Source organism: Rana temporaria, chromosome 1, assembly GCF_905171775.1.
Source record: "Rana temporaria chromosome 1, aRanTem1.1, whole genome shotgun sequence".
Taxonomy (NCBI): domain Eukaryota; kingdom Metazoa; phylum Chordata; class Amphibia; order Anura; family Ranidae; genus Rana; species Rana temporaria.
This window is the reverse complement of record NC_053489.1, coordinates 494,172,469-494,190,834: the sequence shown is the minus strand read 5'-3', so window position 1 is coordinate 494,190,834 and position 18,366 is coordinate 494,172,469. Positions and strand designations below refer to the sequence as shown.

At 47.4% G+C, this 18,366-nt stretch overlaps 1 protein-coding gene across 7 annotated transcripts in view; it reads right to left on the bottom strand.

Moving 5' to 3' along the window:
- The window catches only part of ADAD1 (adenosine deaminase domain containing 1), a 317,973-nt gene that overhangs the window by 137,171 nt on the left and 162,436 nt on the right, over positions 1-18,366 (bottom strand). For all 7 annotated transcript variants that reach the window (XM_040330441.1, XM_040330417.1, XM_040330424.1 and 4 more), the window contains one exon: positions 7,165-7,291. In XM_040330441.1, the coding sequence (XP_040186375.1) occupies positions 7,165-7,291 (127 nt within the window). The remainder of the gene's footprint in view (positions 1-7,164; positions 7,292-18,366) is intronic.

Genomic DNA, 18,366 nt, shown 5'->3' with positions numbered 1-18,366 from the left:
GCTTCAGAGGAGGGAAGGCGTAAATCAGTTGATAGTGACCCCAAGGAGCCACCAACGCGTCCGCCCACGGGTCCTTCGACCTGGCCACAAACCGTAGCACCTTCCGGTTGAGACGGGACGCTAGAAGGTCCACGTCTGGAGTGCCCCACTTTTTGCACAGACCCCAAAACACTTCCGGGTGAAGTGACCATTCTCCTGGGTACACTGATTGGCGACTTAGTAGTCGGCTTGCAAATTCTGAACACCCGGAATGTACATGGCCGATAGAGCCGGAACGGACCTTTCGGCCCACCGAAGGGTGTGCGCTACAGCCGAGCTTCGTGTGCCTCCCTAATGATTGACGTATGCCACGGCCGTGGCGTTGTCAGACTAGATCCTGACTGGTCGGCCCTGCAGCTCCAGGGACAACCCGGCAAGGCACAGCTTGAGTGCTCGGAGCTCCAGAACATTGATCGGCAGGCGATACTCCTGAGTCCAGCGCCCCAAACACCCCCCCCCCCAGCCGGAGAGGCTGGCATCCATCGTGACCACTGTCCAGTGACATGGCAGAAATTACTTCCCGGCCCGAAGCACCGGAGACGTCAGCCACCACACCAGGAAAGACTTGACCAGTTGACTCAACTGAAACTGGGAATCCAGAGAAGACGGGAGCCTGTCCCAACGTGACAGAATCTCCTTCTGTAGTTTCCTGGTGTGGAATTGGGCATAAGGAACTGCCTCGAAAGAGGCCACCATCAGACCCAGAACCCTCATGCAGAATCGAAGAGACGACCACTTCTGGGTCAACAACTGCTGCATCGCAGATTGCAGAGTCTGAAGTTTCTCCGTTGGGAGAAAAACTCTCGCCTCCGCGGAATCCAGGACTAGCCCTAGGTATTCCAGATGCAGAAACGGAACCAACACTGACTTCTGGATATTAAGAAGCCAGCCGAACTCTTGGAGAGTCTGACACGTGATATATATATATATATATATTCGCCAGCACACCAGGGATCATCTTAAAACAACGTCCAAAGATTTAATGCATATCTATTGATCCAAAAAGAGCAACGTTTCGAGGCCACGCAGGACCTCTTCGTCAGGCAAAAAGATACAAACACAATAAGGCAAACAAATATATATAAGAAGCTGTCACCAATAAAAATCTGTGAAAAATAAAACCCACCCACCCCAAACACCTCCTCCCTCTACCCACCCATCCAATCAGGAGTCTACATCGGGTATGTTATGCAAGCACCTATTAGTGACCAGTTAATTGCAAACAGACATAAGCAAAGAGTCACATGGGGTACATACCCCCAGCTGTGTTCACGGTCGCAACAGCGATCACATAGCTGCTCAGTTGTACATTGCCAGAAAAAATGTATAAATCACATACCTGCAAAAGGAGCCATCCATGTACCCCTCCGCTGTGTCATCGATCGTAATCACGATCGCACAGCTGATACCACGTGTACTGTCCTATGGTTTCCCTCAGCCAATGACAATCTGCAAAATTGCAGTCAGCGCCGTTATGCGGCCGCCGTCGCCATAGGGACAATGACGTCGGCGCGCCACACGTCGGCTCGGCCAATCGGCTTCAACCAATGTGACAGTGAGGCTTGGAAAGCAAGCCTACGTCACATGATACAAGGGGCCAAGGAGAGCGCGGCTTAACAATTCAAGTCAGTGTGACAGCGAGGCTTGAAAAGCAAGCCCCTGTCACATGGTAGCAGGGGTCAAGGAGAGCGCAGCCTGACAATTCAGGCTAATGTGACAGCGCGACTTGTAAAACAAGCCGCTGTGATATGGTCCAAGGGGAGGTACTACAGAGGAAGCGTGCTATGTTCACCCAGGATAAAATAATAAGTGAAGAAAAGAAGAAACTTATAAAAAAGATGAATGACTAATAATGAGCACCAATACAGAACCACACACCTACATAGATGGACAAAAGAAAAAAAGAAAAAAAGATAAAATTAAACAATAATAGACAACTAGAAAAAAATAAAAATAAAGAATGGAAATGAAAATAAAAATGATAATAAATGTAAATTAACATAAATAAAAATAAATATAAATATAAAAATAAAAATAATGGATATGAAAATAAAGAAATATTAATAAAAAAGGGGAAAGAAGAATAAAAATAAACATAAAAATAAATAAATGAAAATAAAAATAAAAATAGAAATACAAATAAAAATAAAGATAAATATAAAATAAAACAAAAATGAAACAAAACAAGGCAGAAAACAAAAAACAAAACAAAGTAAAATTACTGAAACAAAAGAAAAAGGGAAAGAAAATACCGAAAAGCAAAAAGGTAAAAAGCACCCGGGTGAACAGACTATTAAAAAGTGTAAGATATGACATGTAGACACAATACAAAGGGCTAACGGTCCGGGTGAGAACACCAACAGACAAATGGTCACTCAAAACGAGCCTTATCAATGTACATCCTATATCAAACCTGCCTAAAGGTCTAAGTTGATGGGGTCATCGTCCATACATAGTCAAATGTACAATGTCTACATTGTCAACCTGAAAAAAGAAAACAAAAATATAGTCAAAAGAAGCCCACGGGGGCTTGAAAAAAACCGATGGTATAAGCAATACCATATGGGATGTCGTTCCTAATAAGCAATGGCAAGACAAGATCAGAGAATAACTTTAAACAAATACGACGGCGCAAGAATAATATATGATTGAAAAAGAACACTAGACAGATAAGCCTAATCAAAGGCCATAAAGGCATTGCATAGGGGAGCTTAATGGAAGACACAGCGATCAATCAGCGATCATCTATAAAGCACGTCAGAGACAAATTAGCGTTCAACCCACCAGGTTGCACTGTCCCTAATGTGTGTATCCAATAGGCCTCGCGGCAAAGTAGTGCTCGATTCCGATCGCCACCCCTATAGGGTGCTTTAACGTGTTCAATAACCATACCCCGGAGTTCGTGGATCTGGTGTTTGACTGTCACGAAATGTAAAGCCACAGGTTTGTTAAAATCTACCTGTTCACCCTTGGCGGTTTTAGTCAGAGCTACCCTAATGTCACTCCTATGTTTTTGGAAACGCTTCTTAAATGGGCCTATAGTCTTTCCAACATATACCAATGTACAGGGACATTTTAGAATATAGACACAGAAGTCGGTGTTGCAGTTTAAGTATTCGCGTATGGGATAGCGACCTCCCATATGTGGATGTGAAAAATATTCACCACAAATAAGGGAGTTGCATACATTACAGTTATAGCATCTAAAACATCCGGTTTTGAGGGATATCTTAGTTGCCGTCTTCGCGTACTTGTGTCGTGGGTCAGCCTGTACTAGATGGTCTCGTAGCGTTTTTCCGCGTTTGTACGCCATCATTGGTTTGGTCTTAATTTCAGGACTCAAAGATCTATCTGACTGCAATATTTTCAAATTGCGTTCCGTGGCGCATTTAATTGTGCCTGACTCTTGATTGTACGTGTGAACTAGCATAGGGCACGAACTAGACCTAGAACTTTTGCTGCTACCAGTTAATGCCTTATCTAGAGCTTGATCCAGAATTGATCTGGGATAACCCCGTTCGAGAAATTTCTGGTACATGATATCAAGTTCTTTCTTTTTATCTTGCTCATCTGAGCAGATCCGTAAGACCCGTACAAACTGACACGTGATAGACACGTCCTCTTCTAATTCTGAGCCTGAGGAAGCTCTCAGGAGAAAGTCGTACAGATATCTCACAATGGCGATCCCTCACTGTCTCAGCAGGGCCAGTATCGGGGCGAGCACCGTGGTGAAAATCTGTGGTGCCTAGGCCAGGCCGAACGGGAGGGCCACGAATTGAAAGTGGTTCTCCCCGACTGCAAAGCGCAGAACCTCTGGTGCCTTGTGCATACGGGAACATGCAGGTATGCGTCCATGATATCCAAGGATGCCATGAAGTTCCCCTGATGGAGCGCTTCTAGTACCGAGCGAATCGACTCCATCCTGAATTTTTGCACTTTGACAAAGCAATGGAGGGCCTTGAGGTCCAGGATTGGACGGACCCCTCCTTTTTGGGGGCTACAAACAGATTGGAGTAAAACCCCCGAAACCGTTCCATCGAGGGAACTGGCACAATCACTCCCCTGACCAGAAAATCCTGGACAGCCCCTGACAGAGCCTGCCGGCGAACCGGAGGAAACTGGAAGGAAAAAATCTTGTACCCCGAGGAAACTACTTTGCAAACCCAACGGTTGGAGAGGAGAGACCTCCACCGAGCCGCGAATTCGCAAAGCCGGCCCCCCCACCCGAGACCCGGGCAGACCTTCATGCAGAAGCAGGTTTGTCCGCAGGCTTGCGGAACCAGGGGCGCTTCTGCCCTGCAAACTTTTTCCTGCAGCACAGGGCGCAGAAGAAAAATAAATAAATAAACGCTTTGGGGTAGTAAAAGAGGGCCCTTGCCTACGGCGAGGCTCCTTGCCCTCCCCAGACTGTGGGAGCAGTGTGCTCTTACCACCTGTGGCATCTTTAATGATGTCATCCAGGGACGCCCCAAAAAGCCGCTCACCCTTAAAGGGCAAATCCACCAAGGCCTTCTTGGAGGATCGGTCCGCAGACCAGCATTTCAGCCACACAAGGCAGCGTAGTACCACCGCATAGGCGGAGGCTCTGGAAAGCAAGGGAAGCGTATCCAGGGCCGACTCACAGACAAATGTTAGACCCTGAACCAATTGTTCAGCCAGGTCCTTACAGGTCTTGGAAGCATCCTGCTCCTCCAGCTTCTGCAGCAACAACTTTGCCCGTTTCAGTCAGTGTCCGCGACACCAGAGACTCCGCCACAACCGGTCTCACAGCCGAACCCACAACCGTGAACATAGAGTGGGCCACAGCCTCCACTCTCCTATCAGTGGGGTCCTTAAAAGTAGGAGCCCCCACCACAGGCAATGTGGTGGCCTTACTCAGTCTGGACACAGGAGGGACCGCTGACGGAGGAGAGACCCACTTTATTTTTTTGTATTTTTTTTTTTTAAAGTCCTCCTCAAAGGGATAACGGACCGCAACGTTTTTTAGGAACAGCAAAAACTTTGTGGCGTGTCCCATTCCTTACATAGCAAATGCTCCAAATAAGGAGCACAGGGAAATACTTTTTTGCGGTGCTGGGTGGCTTGCAGAACTGGTGCTCCCGCCAAATCCTCAAGTTTATGAGTATCACGCACCACAGAATAAGAGCTCCAACAAATTCTATCATTTACTGACCCTTAAAGGCAGAGTCATCCTCACAGTCCGTGTGGGTTAAGCCTGCATTGACAGAGACATCCCCAGAAGCAGGCTCAGGGAGGGGGCGCTTTGTACCCCCCTACTGGGCACCAGCTGCTTCAAACCTTGCGAGAAACGCCTCAAGTACAGCCGACATTGCCTCAACAGATGCGGCAGGAGCAGGGGGATTAAAGTATAACTCAGGCATTGCTGGGGCAGAAACACCAGGTTCAGGTTCCATATTGCCCCACCGCTGTGTACTGCAAGACAGAACAACCCACCGGTCACCTCCTGGCTGCAAAAATAGAAGCAGAGGCCTTCCAGGGACTCACCACCCCACCCAGCTGCAGAGAGACCTGAAAACCTGAGGTGTGCTCTGATGTGCTGGCTGTGCTGTGTCTGTCACCTCAGGGAAGAATCACAGCGTTTCACAGCACTAAAACTGTCACAAGAGACCAAGAGATTTCCAAGATGGCCACCATCTGAGGTAAAAATCACCTCATACAACACAGCAGCACCCCCCAGAGTAACAACACAGTCCCCCAACAACCCACGGGCCCCGGCGGTAATAAAGAAAACCCAGGAGGCCCCCCTTCACAGCCGCTACCCAGTCAGGGGAAGGTGGGAGAGGAAGGGGAGAGAGGAAAGCAGGGCGGACCCTCAGTCGACCTCCCCAGGGAAAACACCAGCCATACCACCTTGCCTGAGCAAGGGGCCACTACTTACCTGTCCTGTGACCACTGGCTGGAGGTATCCCAGACAGAACCAACGTCCACTAACGGCATGGCTGTCGGCCAGACACACTGTGACAAAGCCATAGAGACCGGTCATATGTGTGTCCTGGAACATGTAGTTCCCCGGCTGCCCCTGGAGCAATGGGGCCTGTCGTGGACGACCCAGAGCTGAGGGCCGGCACACGCTCGATGGCCGAACATGGGGGGACTACAAGAGTCAAGACCCAGCCTGTCACCAGTCGGCTGTTGATAGAAGAATCACAGGATTCAAAAATGCAGGAACAAAATAATAAAAAGCGAGAAAATCGCAAGAAAAAAAAAATCTCCAGAGTGCCTGCCTCTCCTGTCGTTAGGCAGAAAAAAAACTGGAGCTTCTAGAGCAGGGTGTGGGTTATACTCGGGGAACCACGCCCCCTGGGAGGAGCTGCACTGAGGAAAGTGTTGTTAAAACATAAAGTGCTTTGTTTCAGCCTAACTCTCCTGGAAGGAAGCGGATATAACCCTAAGGTCAAAGGCTGCTGTGTCCGTCCATGAACGGAAGAGAAAAAAGGACGCCAATTTTGTTTGGGAGCCACGCCGCACGACCACGCAATTGTCAGTTAAAGCGACGCAGTGCCGAATCGCAAAAAGGGGCAAGGTCCTTAACCTGCATAATGGTTAAATTACAGTGGAGTTCCACCCATAAATATAACATTACATCAGTAGTTTTAAAAAAAAATCATTAGTCCTTTAAGAAACAACATTTTTTTTTAGATGCCTTCAAAGTGTTGTTGCTAGGCAGAATAGTTAATCTTCCCTCTTCCTGCACATAGGTGCTTAAGCTTCCTAACCCACAGACTCCTGGGAATGTAGTGGGTGTAACTTTCCAGGAGTCTGTGCACTCCCCCATTCTCGAAGAATCATGTGACTTGGACAGTACAGGTGCTAAAACCTGATCTGAAACCTATTACACTGCTTGTGCAGCACTGAGCATGTGCGAGATCTGCAAGGCTGAAATCCAGGAAGTCATACAGTCTGGCTTCATGATGGCCCCAGTCAGTTTCTATTTTATAAAGTGTCTAAATGCTGTAACAACCTAACAAAACGGACCTTAGTTTACAGACTAACTTTACTAGAATACATTAAGCTTGTGTATTACAGGGGTTATTTATATTTAAAAAGTGAAATTGTGTCCGGAACTCCGCTTTAACAAACACAATGACCACAGCTTCACTTTACCTGAGTAGTGAACGCCTGGCAGACACAATAGCATGCGAGTCATGAAGAATTCTTCCATCATTCAGTGTGCTCTGACTATAGTTAAAGTCTCCTGTTCCAATTGCAACTACTTCCCATTCCTGGCCATCTAAAAATAAAAGCAAACATATCCGACAGATGAGACAACCTATTGCAATGCATGCCTTTATATTGTAAAGGAAAGGGAATCAGCATACATATAGTTACAAAAGATTATATGGGAACCCCTTGGAATTAACAGGCTTTCTGCAGTAATTTGCCATAAAATATCACAATGGACAAACCATTTGCTTAACCACTTCCCGCCTGGCCTATAGCAGAATGACTGCCGGTCAGTGGTTCTGTTATCCTGACTGGACGTCTTTCAGGATAACACACAAGCATGCAGTGCGGTGATCGGAGGTGCTGTGTATCAGTCTGAAACACCACATCTCGGATTGTGGTATGTAGCCTCTGACAGAGGCTTCTTACCGCGTGATCAGCTGTGACCAATCACAGCGCGAACCAGGAATTGTCGGTAAACGTCTTTCCTCGGTTTGCACTGACAGGGAGAGCTGATCAGCGGCTCTCTCTGTCAGAGGGAGGGGGGGTCTGCACTGTTAATTAGCACATTATCAGCCCAGACCCCATTAAAGGTGCAGAACAAACAGTTGTTCCCCCCAGGGTGGGACTTTAAAAGCCAGACACTGTATTGTTGTAGAAACAATATTTATTTAATGGAAAATGTCAGACATGCGTACAAAAGTTTAAAAACATGCACCGAGGTGAATGTAATTGAAGTGTGTAACGTTGCAAACATATATAAAACATATAGCAAAAAACAACCAAACAAAAACGCAACAATGTGACACTACAACTCTCCTATGGATGATGATCCCTGGTACCCGACGCGTTTACGGTCTACAACCTTGAGTATCGTCAAAGTTCTTTACTCAGTACGAGCGGCTCCATATGAAAAAAACGAACAATAACGAATTGTGGAGATGGGAATACACAGAAGCATCAATCCAAACCCCAGTATAAGTTTGGAACTGGTAGATACAAGTCATAGGAGTACCCTGTTGTAAAACAATATCCAACCTCCACTAATCCAGCATGAAGCAAAATAAGCTTGGCACTAAGGAAGATAGAGGAGGCACCACAAAGGAGGGGAAACACCAACTATACATATTAATCGTTTTATGGGGAGATCCAGGAACCTATCAAAGCAGCACACAGGAACTACTTTGGAGCTTGTTACCGATTCGGGGGTTTCCTTACTAACCACTTCCCGCCCAGTCAATAGCATATTGACCTCCAGGAAGTGGTTCTGTTATCCTAACTGGACGTCTATTGAAATCCTGCAGGATAAACGGCCGCCACGCACCCGTGGGGGCACGCATCGCGGCGATTGGTGGTGTGTCAGTCTGACACACTGCTACACTGATCTTGGTAAAGAGCCTCCGACGGAGGCTCTTTACCATGTGATCAGCCGTGTCCAATCACGGCTAATCACAATGTAAACAGGAAGAGCCGTTGATCGGCTCTATCTCACTCGTGTGACAGACGCGAGTAGAGGAGAGCCGATCGGCGGCTCTCCCGACATAGGTGGTTCACGCTGATTATTCATCAGCACAGTCCCCCTTGGATGCCCACACTGGACCACCAGGGAAGCCGCCAGGACCACCAGGGAAGCCTTCAACATGTGGATGGCCAGGTACATCTCCTATGGCCATCCACATGTTCCAACACATGCCAATCAGTGCCCACAAATGGGCACTGACTGGCACCATAATAGTACAGTAGTAAAAAACGGTGATGCCCAGCAATGCCACCCACCAGTAATCAGTGCCACGCAGTGTCCCTCAGTGCCACTTATCAGTGCCCATCAGTGCCCACCTATCAGTGACCAGTGCCACCCATAAGTACCCATCAGTGCCACCCATAAGTACCCATCAGTGCCACCCATAAGTACCCATCAGTGCCGCCTTATCAGTGCCCGTCATTGAAGAAGAAAACATTTATTTACAAAATAATTTAACAAATAAATAAAAACTTTTTTTTTTTTTCAAAATTCTGTCTTTTTATTTCTTAAAAACAAAACAAAAAAAATAAAAAATAAATCGCAGAAGTGATCAAATACCACCAAAAGAAAGCCCTATTTGTGGGAACAAAACTATAAAAAAAATTGTTTGGGTACAGTGTTGCATGACCACGCAATTGTCATTCAAATTGTGACAATGTTGAAAGATGAAAATTGGCTTGGGCAGGAAGGTGCATAAGTGCCTGGTATTGAAGTGGTTAAGGTCCCGTGAGCGCTATCTTCCTTAGTGCCAAGCTTATTTTTTTTCATGCTGAATTAGTGGAGGTTGGATATCGTTTTACAACAGGGTATGCCTATGACTTGCATCTACCAGTTCCAAACATATACTGGGGTTTGGATTGATGCCTCTGTGTATTCCCATCTACACAATTCGTTCTTGTTACTTATTTTTATTTTCATATGGAACCGCTCGTACTGAGTAAAGAACTTTAACCATACTCACACCTGTCCATTATTGATGAAGGTTATAGACCGGATCATCGAATGAAAAGAGGACACAAGGGGATAGGGAAAGTGCTGCTCACCCCTAAAAAGATAATGAAGAAGGAAGGGCTCCCCAATGGGGTTTTTAGGCAGCAAATGCAAATGCTGCCTAAAAACCCCATTGGGGAGCCCTTCCTTCTTCATAGACCGGATCATCATCCATAGGAGAGTCGTAGTGTCACATTGTTGTGTTTTTGTTGTTTGGTTGTTGTTTTAGCTATATTTTTTATAAATGTTTGCAAGGTTACACACTTTCAAATTACATTCACCTTGGTGCATGTTTTTAAACTTTTGTACGCATGTTTGTTGACATTTTCCATGAAATAAATATTGTTCCTACAACAATAATTGTTCCTACAACAATACAGTGTCTGGCGTTTAAAGCCCCAGCCTGGGGGAACAACTGTTTGTTCTATACTAAAGGGATGTGGCCAGAACACTGGATTCAATGATATGGTGATTGCCCCTTCCCTTTTCCATTAAAGGTGCAGATCAGCTGCCAATTAGTGCCCATCAGCTTCCAGTTAGTGCCCAAACAAGTGCCAATCAGTGCCCTTCAGATGGCAATCAGTAATGCCTGTCAGTACATATTAGTGCCACCTCATCAGTGCCTGTCAGTGGAGGAGAAAACCACATTTTATAACAGAAACAAAAAGAAAACGTGTTTTTTATTTTTTTAAAGATTTGGGTCTTTAGTTTGTTTAGCAACAAATAAAAAGCCCAGTGGTGATCAAATACAACCAAAAGAAAGCTATATTTGTGGGAAGAAAATTATAAAAAATAGAATTTTTGGACTCAAAATCCTTTTCTCCGAGTTCATGGACAGACACAGCCTTAATCTTGACAAAGTGGGTATTAGCCTTCATTTAGGCGTGGCTAGGCAGAAACTTATGGAAAGTGTTCAACACATCACACACCATACAGTACCGCCCAGGGGGCGGTTCCTCTGGGTATAACCCCTCTTCTCTGCATCTCGCAGCTCAGTTTGTCAAAAAGCAATACAAACTTAAAAACGGAGGGGTGGGTGCTGTGTCCGTCCATGAACTCAGAGAAAAGGATTTTACGGTGAGTACAAAAATCATATTTTCTCTTTCGTTCATGGACGGACACAGCCTTAATCTTGACAAAGTGGGACGTCCCAAAGCAGTGTAAAAAAACGAGGGGTGGGAACAGCATTAAAAAACAAACCTCACTCCAAAACAAAACAGAGCTCCTCAACTGAGGAGATGCAACTCTAAACAGCCGCCTGCAAAACTTTGCGGCCGAAAGAAGCATCCGAAGATGCACTCACATCAACCTTGTAGAATTTAGTGAAAGTGTGAACGGACGACCAAGTCGCTGCCTTACACACCTGGGAAACGAACGCTTGATGTCGGAAAGCCCAAGAGGCACCAATTGCCCTGGTCGAAAGCGCCGTGACAGGAAAGGGGGGCGCTCGACCCTTTATGGCGTATGCCTGAATCATGATCTGTCGGATCCACCTCGAGATGGTGACTGACAAGACCGCAAGACCCTTCTTAGGACCAGCCATCGAAACAGTGCGTCTGACCTCCGGAACGGAGCAGACAATTATACTCTCAGAGCTCGGACAACGTCCAAGGAATGCAACGCCACCGCCTTAGGATGCGACGGACAAGGACACAAGGATGGAAGTACAATGTCCTCATTGAGGTGGAAGGCCGAAACGACCTTAGGAAGAAAAGAAGGCTGTGGACGCAGCACCACCTTATCCTTGTGGAAGACCAGATAGGGAGCCTTGCATGACAAGGCTGCCAGCTCAGAAACCCATCTGACGTAACAGCCAACAAAGACCACTTTCTGAGAAAGTGAAGTGTCAACAAGGTTCAGGTCCCACGGAGGTAGTGGAGGATGGGCCGGAGGGGCCACATGCTGAGCCCCCTGCACAAACATACTCACCAGAGAGTGAGCCGCCAGGGGTCATTGAAAAAAAGACAGTCAGGGCAGAAATCTGCCCCTTAAATCGTACTTAAGGCAAGCTTTTGGTCCACCCCACGCTGTAAGAACAGCAATGCTGTGGAAACCAAATAAGAATGTGGATTCCACCTCATTTCCTCACAAATGAATATGTAGGCCTTCCAAGTGCGATCCAAGTGCGATTCCTAGAGGACGACTTCCGAGCCCTCCTTATGGTAGAAATCACTGAATCTGACAGGCCCCGGTCTCTTCGCACCTGGTTTTCAATAGCCATGCCGTTAAAGGCAGCCAGCAGGTCCTCTCAGCGGTAGATGCCAAGGGGCATCTGCTACTAGACGCACTAGGTCGGCGTACCAAGGCCAATCTGGTGCAATTAGAATCATTGGAATCCCCTCTGCCTCTACTCTGCGTAGCAGGTGAGGAAGGAGCTTCAGGGAGGGAAGGCATAGATTAGCCGATACTGACTCCACGGTGCCACCAACGCATCTGCCCATGGGTCTCTTGACCTGGCCACAAACCTCAATACCTTCCGTTTGAGTCGAGAAGCCAGGAGATCTACGTCCGGCTTGCCCCATCTTTGGCAAAGGAGCTGAAACACATCCGGGTGCAGAGACCATTCTCCTTGGTCCAGCATCTGGAGACTCAAGTAGTCCGCCTGCCAGTTTTCTACGCCCGGAATGTATACGGCCGGTATGCTCCTTTCTGCCCACCTTAGGATGTGAGCGACCTCCGATGCTGCAGCCGAGCTTCTTGTTCTTTCATGATGGTTGACATACGCCACCGCCGCGGCGTTGTCCGACTGGATGCCCCTGTAGCCTCCGAGACCACATGGAGAGGCACAGCCTGATCACCCGGAGTTCCAGGACATTGATCGGCAAGTGGGATTCATCCGGAGTCCAGCGACCCAGGGCCGACTGGACCCCCAGTGTCCCCCCCAACTGGTAAGGCTGGCGTCCGTCGTGACCACCATCCAATGAAAGGGAAGGAACGACTTCCCAGACAGGAGTGCCGGTGATGTCAGCCACCAAACTAGGGAGGTGGTGACTAGGTGGCTCCCCCGTATTTGACAATCCAGGAACGATGGGCACTTGTCCAATCCAGACAGAATTTCATTTTGCAACACTCGTGTGAGAAATTGAGCATATGGTACCGCCTCAAAGGAGGCTACCATGAGACCCAGGACTCGCATGCAAAAGCGGAGTGACGACCATCTTTGGGATGTCAACTGCCGCACCGCAGCCCAAAGGGTCTACAACCTTTCCCCAGGGAGGAAAACTTTCGCCTCCGAGGAGTCCAGAATCAACCCCAGAAACACTAGGCATTGAGTCGGCACCAATACTGACTTCTGAGTGTTCAGCACCCAAAGTCGGAGGGTCTGAAAGGTTATAGACACGCTCACCTCTAATTCTGAGCTTGAAGTGGCCCTCAGAAGAAGATTGTCCAAGTAGCCCACAATAGCAATGCCACGATGTCTTAGTAGGGACAGAATCAGGGCGAGCATCTTGGTGCCGATGCCAGGCCAAAGGGGAGAGCCACAAATTGGTAGTGGTCTTCCCCCGACCGCAAAGCGCAGACATCTCTGATGCTTGTTGCATATGGGGACATGCAAGTATGCGTCGTTGATGTCAAAGGACGCCAGAAAATCCCCCGGATGGAGGGCAGCGACAACAGAGCGAACCGACTCCATTCAGAATCCTTGTGCCTTCACAAAGCAATTGAGGGCCATGAGATTCAGGAATGGACGAACCCCCTCCTTCTTTGGTACTACGAACAGATTTGAGCAAAACCCCTGAAACCGTTCCTTTACTAGGACAGGAATGATCACCCCGTGTATCAGCAGGTCTTGAACCACCCCATATAGGACTCCCCGACGGGTCGGCTGGATCTGGAGGGAAAAGCTGACACTGAGTTTTCGTTTCCTGGACAGCATGGTAACCAGAATATCAGGTATGCTCTTTACTCCGTCTAGTGGCCGAAAACAGTTAAGGACTTTCTCCTATGAGTAGCTGCATGTCTTAAGAAAAATTATTTTTCTATCTTTAGGACTTTCTCACTTAACTGATCCCCGCCGCAGGATACAGCTGAAGACCAGACTGATCCAATCTTCACCCATCACGGCGGGTAATGTTGTACCAACCTTCAGGGTTCTGGGTTCCTATTTAAAGGGTCACTAAAGGAATTTTTTTTTTTAGCTAAATAGCTTCCTTTACCTTACTGCAGTCCTGGTTTCATGTCCTCATTGTTAGTTTTTTCTCTGAGGTTGCTGTAATCCTTCTCTGTTCTGAACACTTCCTGGTTGTCTGTTTCCTGATGAAAAAAGTCATGGGAGCTTTCTCTCTGTGGTCACCAATCAAGGAGGTGTGATTACTGTGTGTCTAAAACCCTTCAACAACAATCAGTTAAGTTTTACAAACCATCACTGCCCTGTATTGGCTCTGAGTCTCTGTACATCACAGAAGCAGGAAACAGCAAAAACGAAACTGAAACTGTAGGTACCTTATACGATTGATTTTTATCCATTTTTAAAAGGAATCAGTTAACTATTATGGGCCAGATCCACAGAAGAATTACGCCGGCGTATCTATTGATACGCCGCGTAATTTCAAAGTTCCCGCGTCGTATCTTTGTTTTGTATACACAAAACAAGATACGACTGAATGAGGGATCGATCCGACAGGCGTACGTCTTAGTACGCCGTCGGATCGTAGGTGCATATTTACGCTGGCCGCTAGGTGGCGTTTCCGTCGAATTCCGCATCGAGTATGCAAATTAGCTAGATACGGCGATCCACGAACGTACGTCTGGCCGGCGCATTTTTTTACGTCGTTTGCGTTCAGCTTTTTCCCGTGTATAGTTACCCCTGCTATTATGAGGCGTATCCTATGTTAAGTATGGCCGTCGTTCCCGCGTTGAATTTTGAAAATGTTACGTAGTTTGCGTAAGTCCTTCACGAATAGGGCTTTGCGTAGAATGATGTCACCGTCGTAAACATTGGCTTGTTCCGGTTTAATTTCGAGCATGCGCAATGGGATACCCCCCAAAAAACGTCATTTACGTCGGGTCAAGACGTATTTGCATAAAACACGCCCCCATCACATCCATTTGAATTGCGCGCCCTTACGCCGCCAAAGTTACACTACGCCGCCGTAACTTTCGGCGCGCAGTCTTTGAGGATTAAAAAACGTAAGTTACGGCGGCGTAGCGTATCAGATACGCTACGCCGGACGGAAGAATGCGCCGAGCTACCTGGATCTGGCCCAATGTCTCTATACCCTGTAAAGTCATTTCAGCAAAACATTTTTTTTCCTTTACAACTACTTTAAAGGATACCTCTTCCCTGGACCTGTAGAAGACTCTGCCAGAAAACCTTTGCGCATTTTTAATACGTGCCCAAAGTTCTGGATCCCAGCCCTCAAAGAGAGATAGTACAGGCAAAACTTTGCTCTTCCGCAAGGCCCGGGTACCATCCATTTTAGCGTATTGTTGTCTTTTTTTGGTTGGATCCGGTTGAGTAGCACCTTGACCCCCGGAGGGAACTTTCAGTAGAGCTTCCTTCTTAGCACATCTTTAACCATGACCAACACCTTAGACACTGACGAAAAAACTCAGGTACTCTCCTTATGGGAGGAGTTATATAGAGGGGGACTTGTCCTCATTGGGTGTGCCAGTGTCTAATCACCTGTTGGTGAGCTATACAACCCATTATGTAATGAACGAGGCTCTGTATCCCGTTGTGTACGAAAAAGAAACTAGGACCACAAAGGTGATCAAATATCACTAAAAGAAAGCTCTACTTGTGGGAAAAGATGACACATTTTATTTGGCATACATATAGAAATTAAAACTTGCCCTGGGACTTTAAATGAGGTGCATCACTGAATACAAAGTAAACATGATTGGTTGTCCCCGCCCTATTTGCTTTGGCCCTAGAACCGCTGGCAGTTTTGGTTAGGGATTCCTTTACAGTTGGGGGCTTGAGAGTGGGACACCTGGAGGAGAAACTGTCCTTATAATATTTTTTATTTTTTTTTGAAAATTCTTTTTATTAGGTTTTTGCACACAAAAACAACACACACAGGCGGGCAACATACCCACCACAGAGGCAGCCACGCAGGGCCAACACACACACACAGAAGAAAAAACATAATCCCCTAGGCAACCCCCCCCCCACCAACCAACACCCTACCCCACAACCCTTACATAAAGGAGTTTTGCATACATAGGATCCAATAAACTTGAATGGGAATATCTTGCACAATTGTAATCACATAATGCAAATCTATTGACCTAATGTTTTAACCCACCGTCACCGGACTGTCAAGCCATGCCTGCCAAACCTTAGCAAATTTTTTCCCACAACCTCTTGATCTGTAAGTGGCCCTATACAAGTGTATTACTGAATTAACCAGCCCCTTCCAGAACTCCAGCGTAGGGGCAGCAGACTTTTTCCATCTTAACAGGATAGCTTTCCTGCCATAGAACAAACAGCCCTATATTTAACAAGGTGCGATGGGCCAAGGAGGGAGCAACCTCCTCCACCAGTCCCAGGAGGCAGACCCTAGCCGTTAGGGGGACCGGGATGCTGAGTACCTCTGACAAGCACTCCACCACCCCTGACCAAAAATTTTTTTATGAGGGGGCATGTCCAGAAAATGTGCTCCGAATCCGCTGGAGAGAACACACACCTCCAACACTGATCACTAGACGATGGGTACACTCGAGACAACCTGGCAGGAGTATAGTAGATACGGTGCAGAAACTTAAAGTGTATTAGGCGATCTCTAGCAGAGACTAGGTGTTTGAAGGGATGATCCCACATATCCTCCCAATCTTCTCCCTGAATGTCTGGAACTTCCCTCTCCCAACGCTCTCTACATCTGGTGACTCCCATGGGTGTTTTCGTGAACAGTGCTTTGTACACTGTAGATAAAGTTTTGGGCAGTTCCTCATCCCCCAAGAGATTCTCTAGTGCCAAGGGAAGAGACTCCACCCTACGATCTCCGAACTGCGCCTGAAAGGCATGGCGCAGCTGTAGGTATCGAAAGAAAAAAGAGTTCGGGAGACCATGCCTATCTTTCATCTGGTCAAAGGTAATGAGCTCGTCCTCTCTAGTGATATGCTCCAATAACTTAACTCCCCCACAAGCCCAAATCATCGGGTCTGGGAGGGAGCAGAAGTCCGGCAAATTGGGGTTTAGCCATAGCGGAGCTGAGGGGGACACACCCAAATAAGAGGGCGACATCAGGACAGTGGCAGTCTCCCATGCTCTGATAGTTGCCTTCATGGAAGTGGTTATAGGTAGGGAGGATTTCGGACCTCTATAGAGGGCTAACCGTAAGCTTTCGTACTAACCTAGTAATCTCTACGAACTCTAGTACAGTGGCCGTGTCTCCCTCATCAGCCAACAGCCACCTCCTGGCAAACACCATCTGGCCAGCCAGATAATACTTCTGCCAGTCAGGAAGCGCCAGCCCTCCCTGCCCCCATGGTTCCTGTAGAACCCTGATGCTAATCCTGGGTGCCCGGGGTGACCATATAAAAGCCCCAATTAAGCCATTCAGCTTGGTGAAAAAAGATTTTGGGATCCACATGGGAGAGTGCCGCAGGAAATAAAGAAGCACTGGTAAGAACTTCATCTTAAGTAAACTGATTCTACCTATTAATGAGAGAGGCAGCTTTTTCCAGGCCTGTATCCTCTGTTTCAGGGACTCCACTGCCGGAAGGAGATTCAGGGGCATGTAATCAGATATATTGGTGGTGATCTTCACCCCTAGGTAGGTGAGAGAAGAGACCCAGATTAACGGTAATGTGTCATCCCTCTGTAACTGGGCCTCCGGGCCCAGAGGAAGGATAGACGACTTGCCCCAATTCACGCGTAATCCCGAAAAAGATGCAAATCTGTCCAGGATCCGCAGGGCCGCCTTAAGCGACGACCCCCGGAGAAACAGGAGCAAGTCGTCTGCATAAAGCGCCACAGATTCCATATTGGAGCCAACCCTAATTCCTCCCACCTCTTCCGAACGCCTGAGGGCCCTAGCAATGGGTTCCATCATTAAGGCAAAAAGGAACGGGGAAAGGGGACACCCCTGCCTTGTGCCCCTGCCTATTGTAAAAAAAGAGGACACCTTGAAACCCAACCGGACAGCCGTCCGCGGGTCAGCGTACAAAAGTCGAATCCATTGGCGGAAACCAGGGCCGAAACCCATTCCCTCCAACACCGCATGCATGTAGTGCCAATCAACCGAATCGAATGCTTTTTCTATGTCAATGGAGACAATCACTTTGGCTAAACAGTCAGCATTATCCAGTTGAATATGTGTGAATAGCCTCCTTAAATTTGTGTCCGTTGACATGCCAGGCATGAAACCCGTTTGATCAATATCTACTATGGACGCTATAACTTTTGCCAATCTCGAAGCCAAAACCTTGGTTAGGATTTTTAAATCCATATTTAATAGCGCTATAGGGCGATAGGAGGAACAAGCCAGCGGATCTTTGCCTGGTTTCAGGAGGAGCACCATGTAGGCCTCCTTCATGGAGTCCGGCAAGGCTCCCCTCTCCCAGCAGTGATTGAAGAGCGTATTGAGTCTAGGTGCTAGGTGTGAGCCATACGTCCTGTAGAAGTCCGCCGGGAACCCGTCCGGGCCCGGCGCCTTACGCGGAGGGAAAGCCTGAATCGCTGC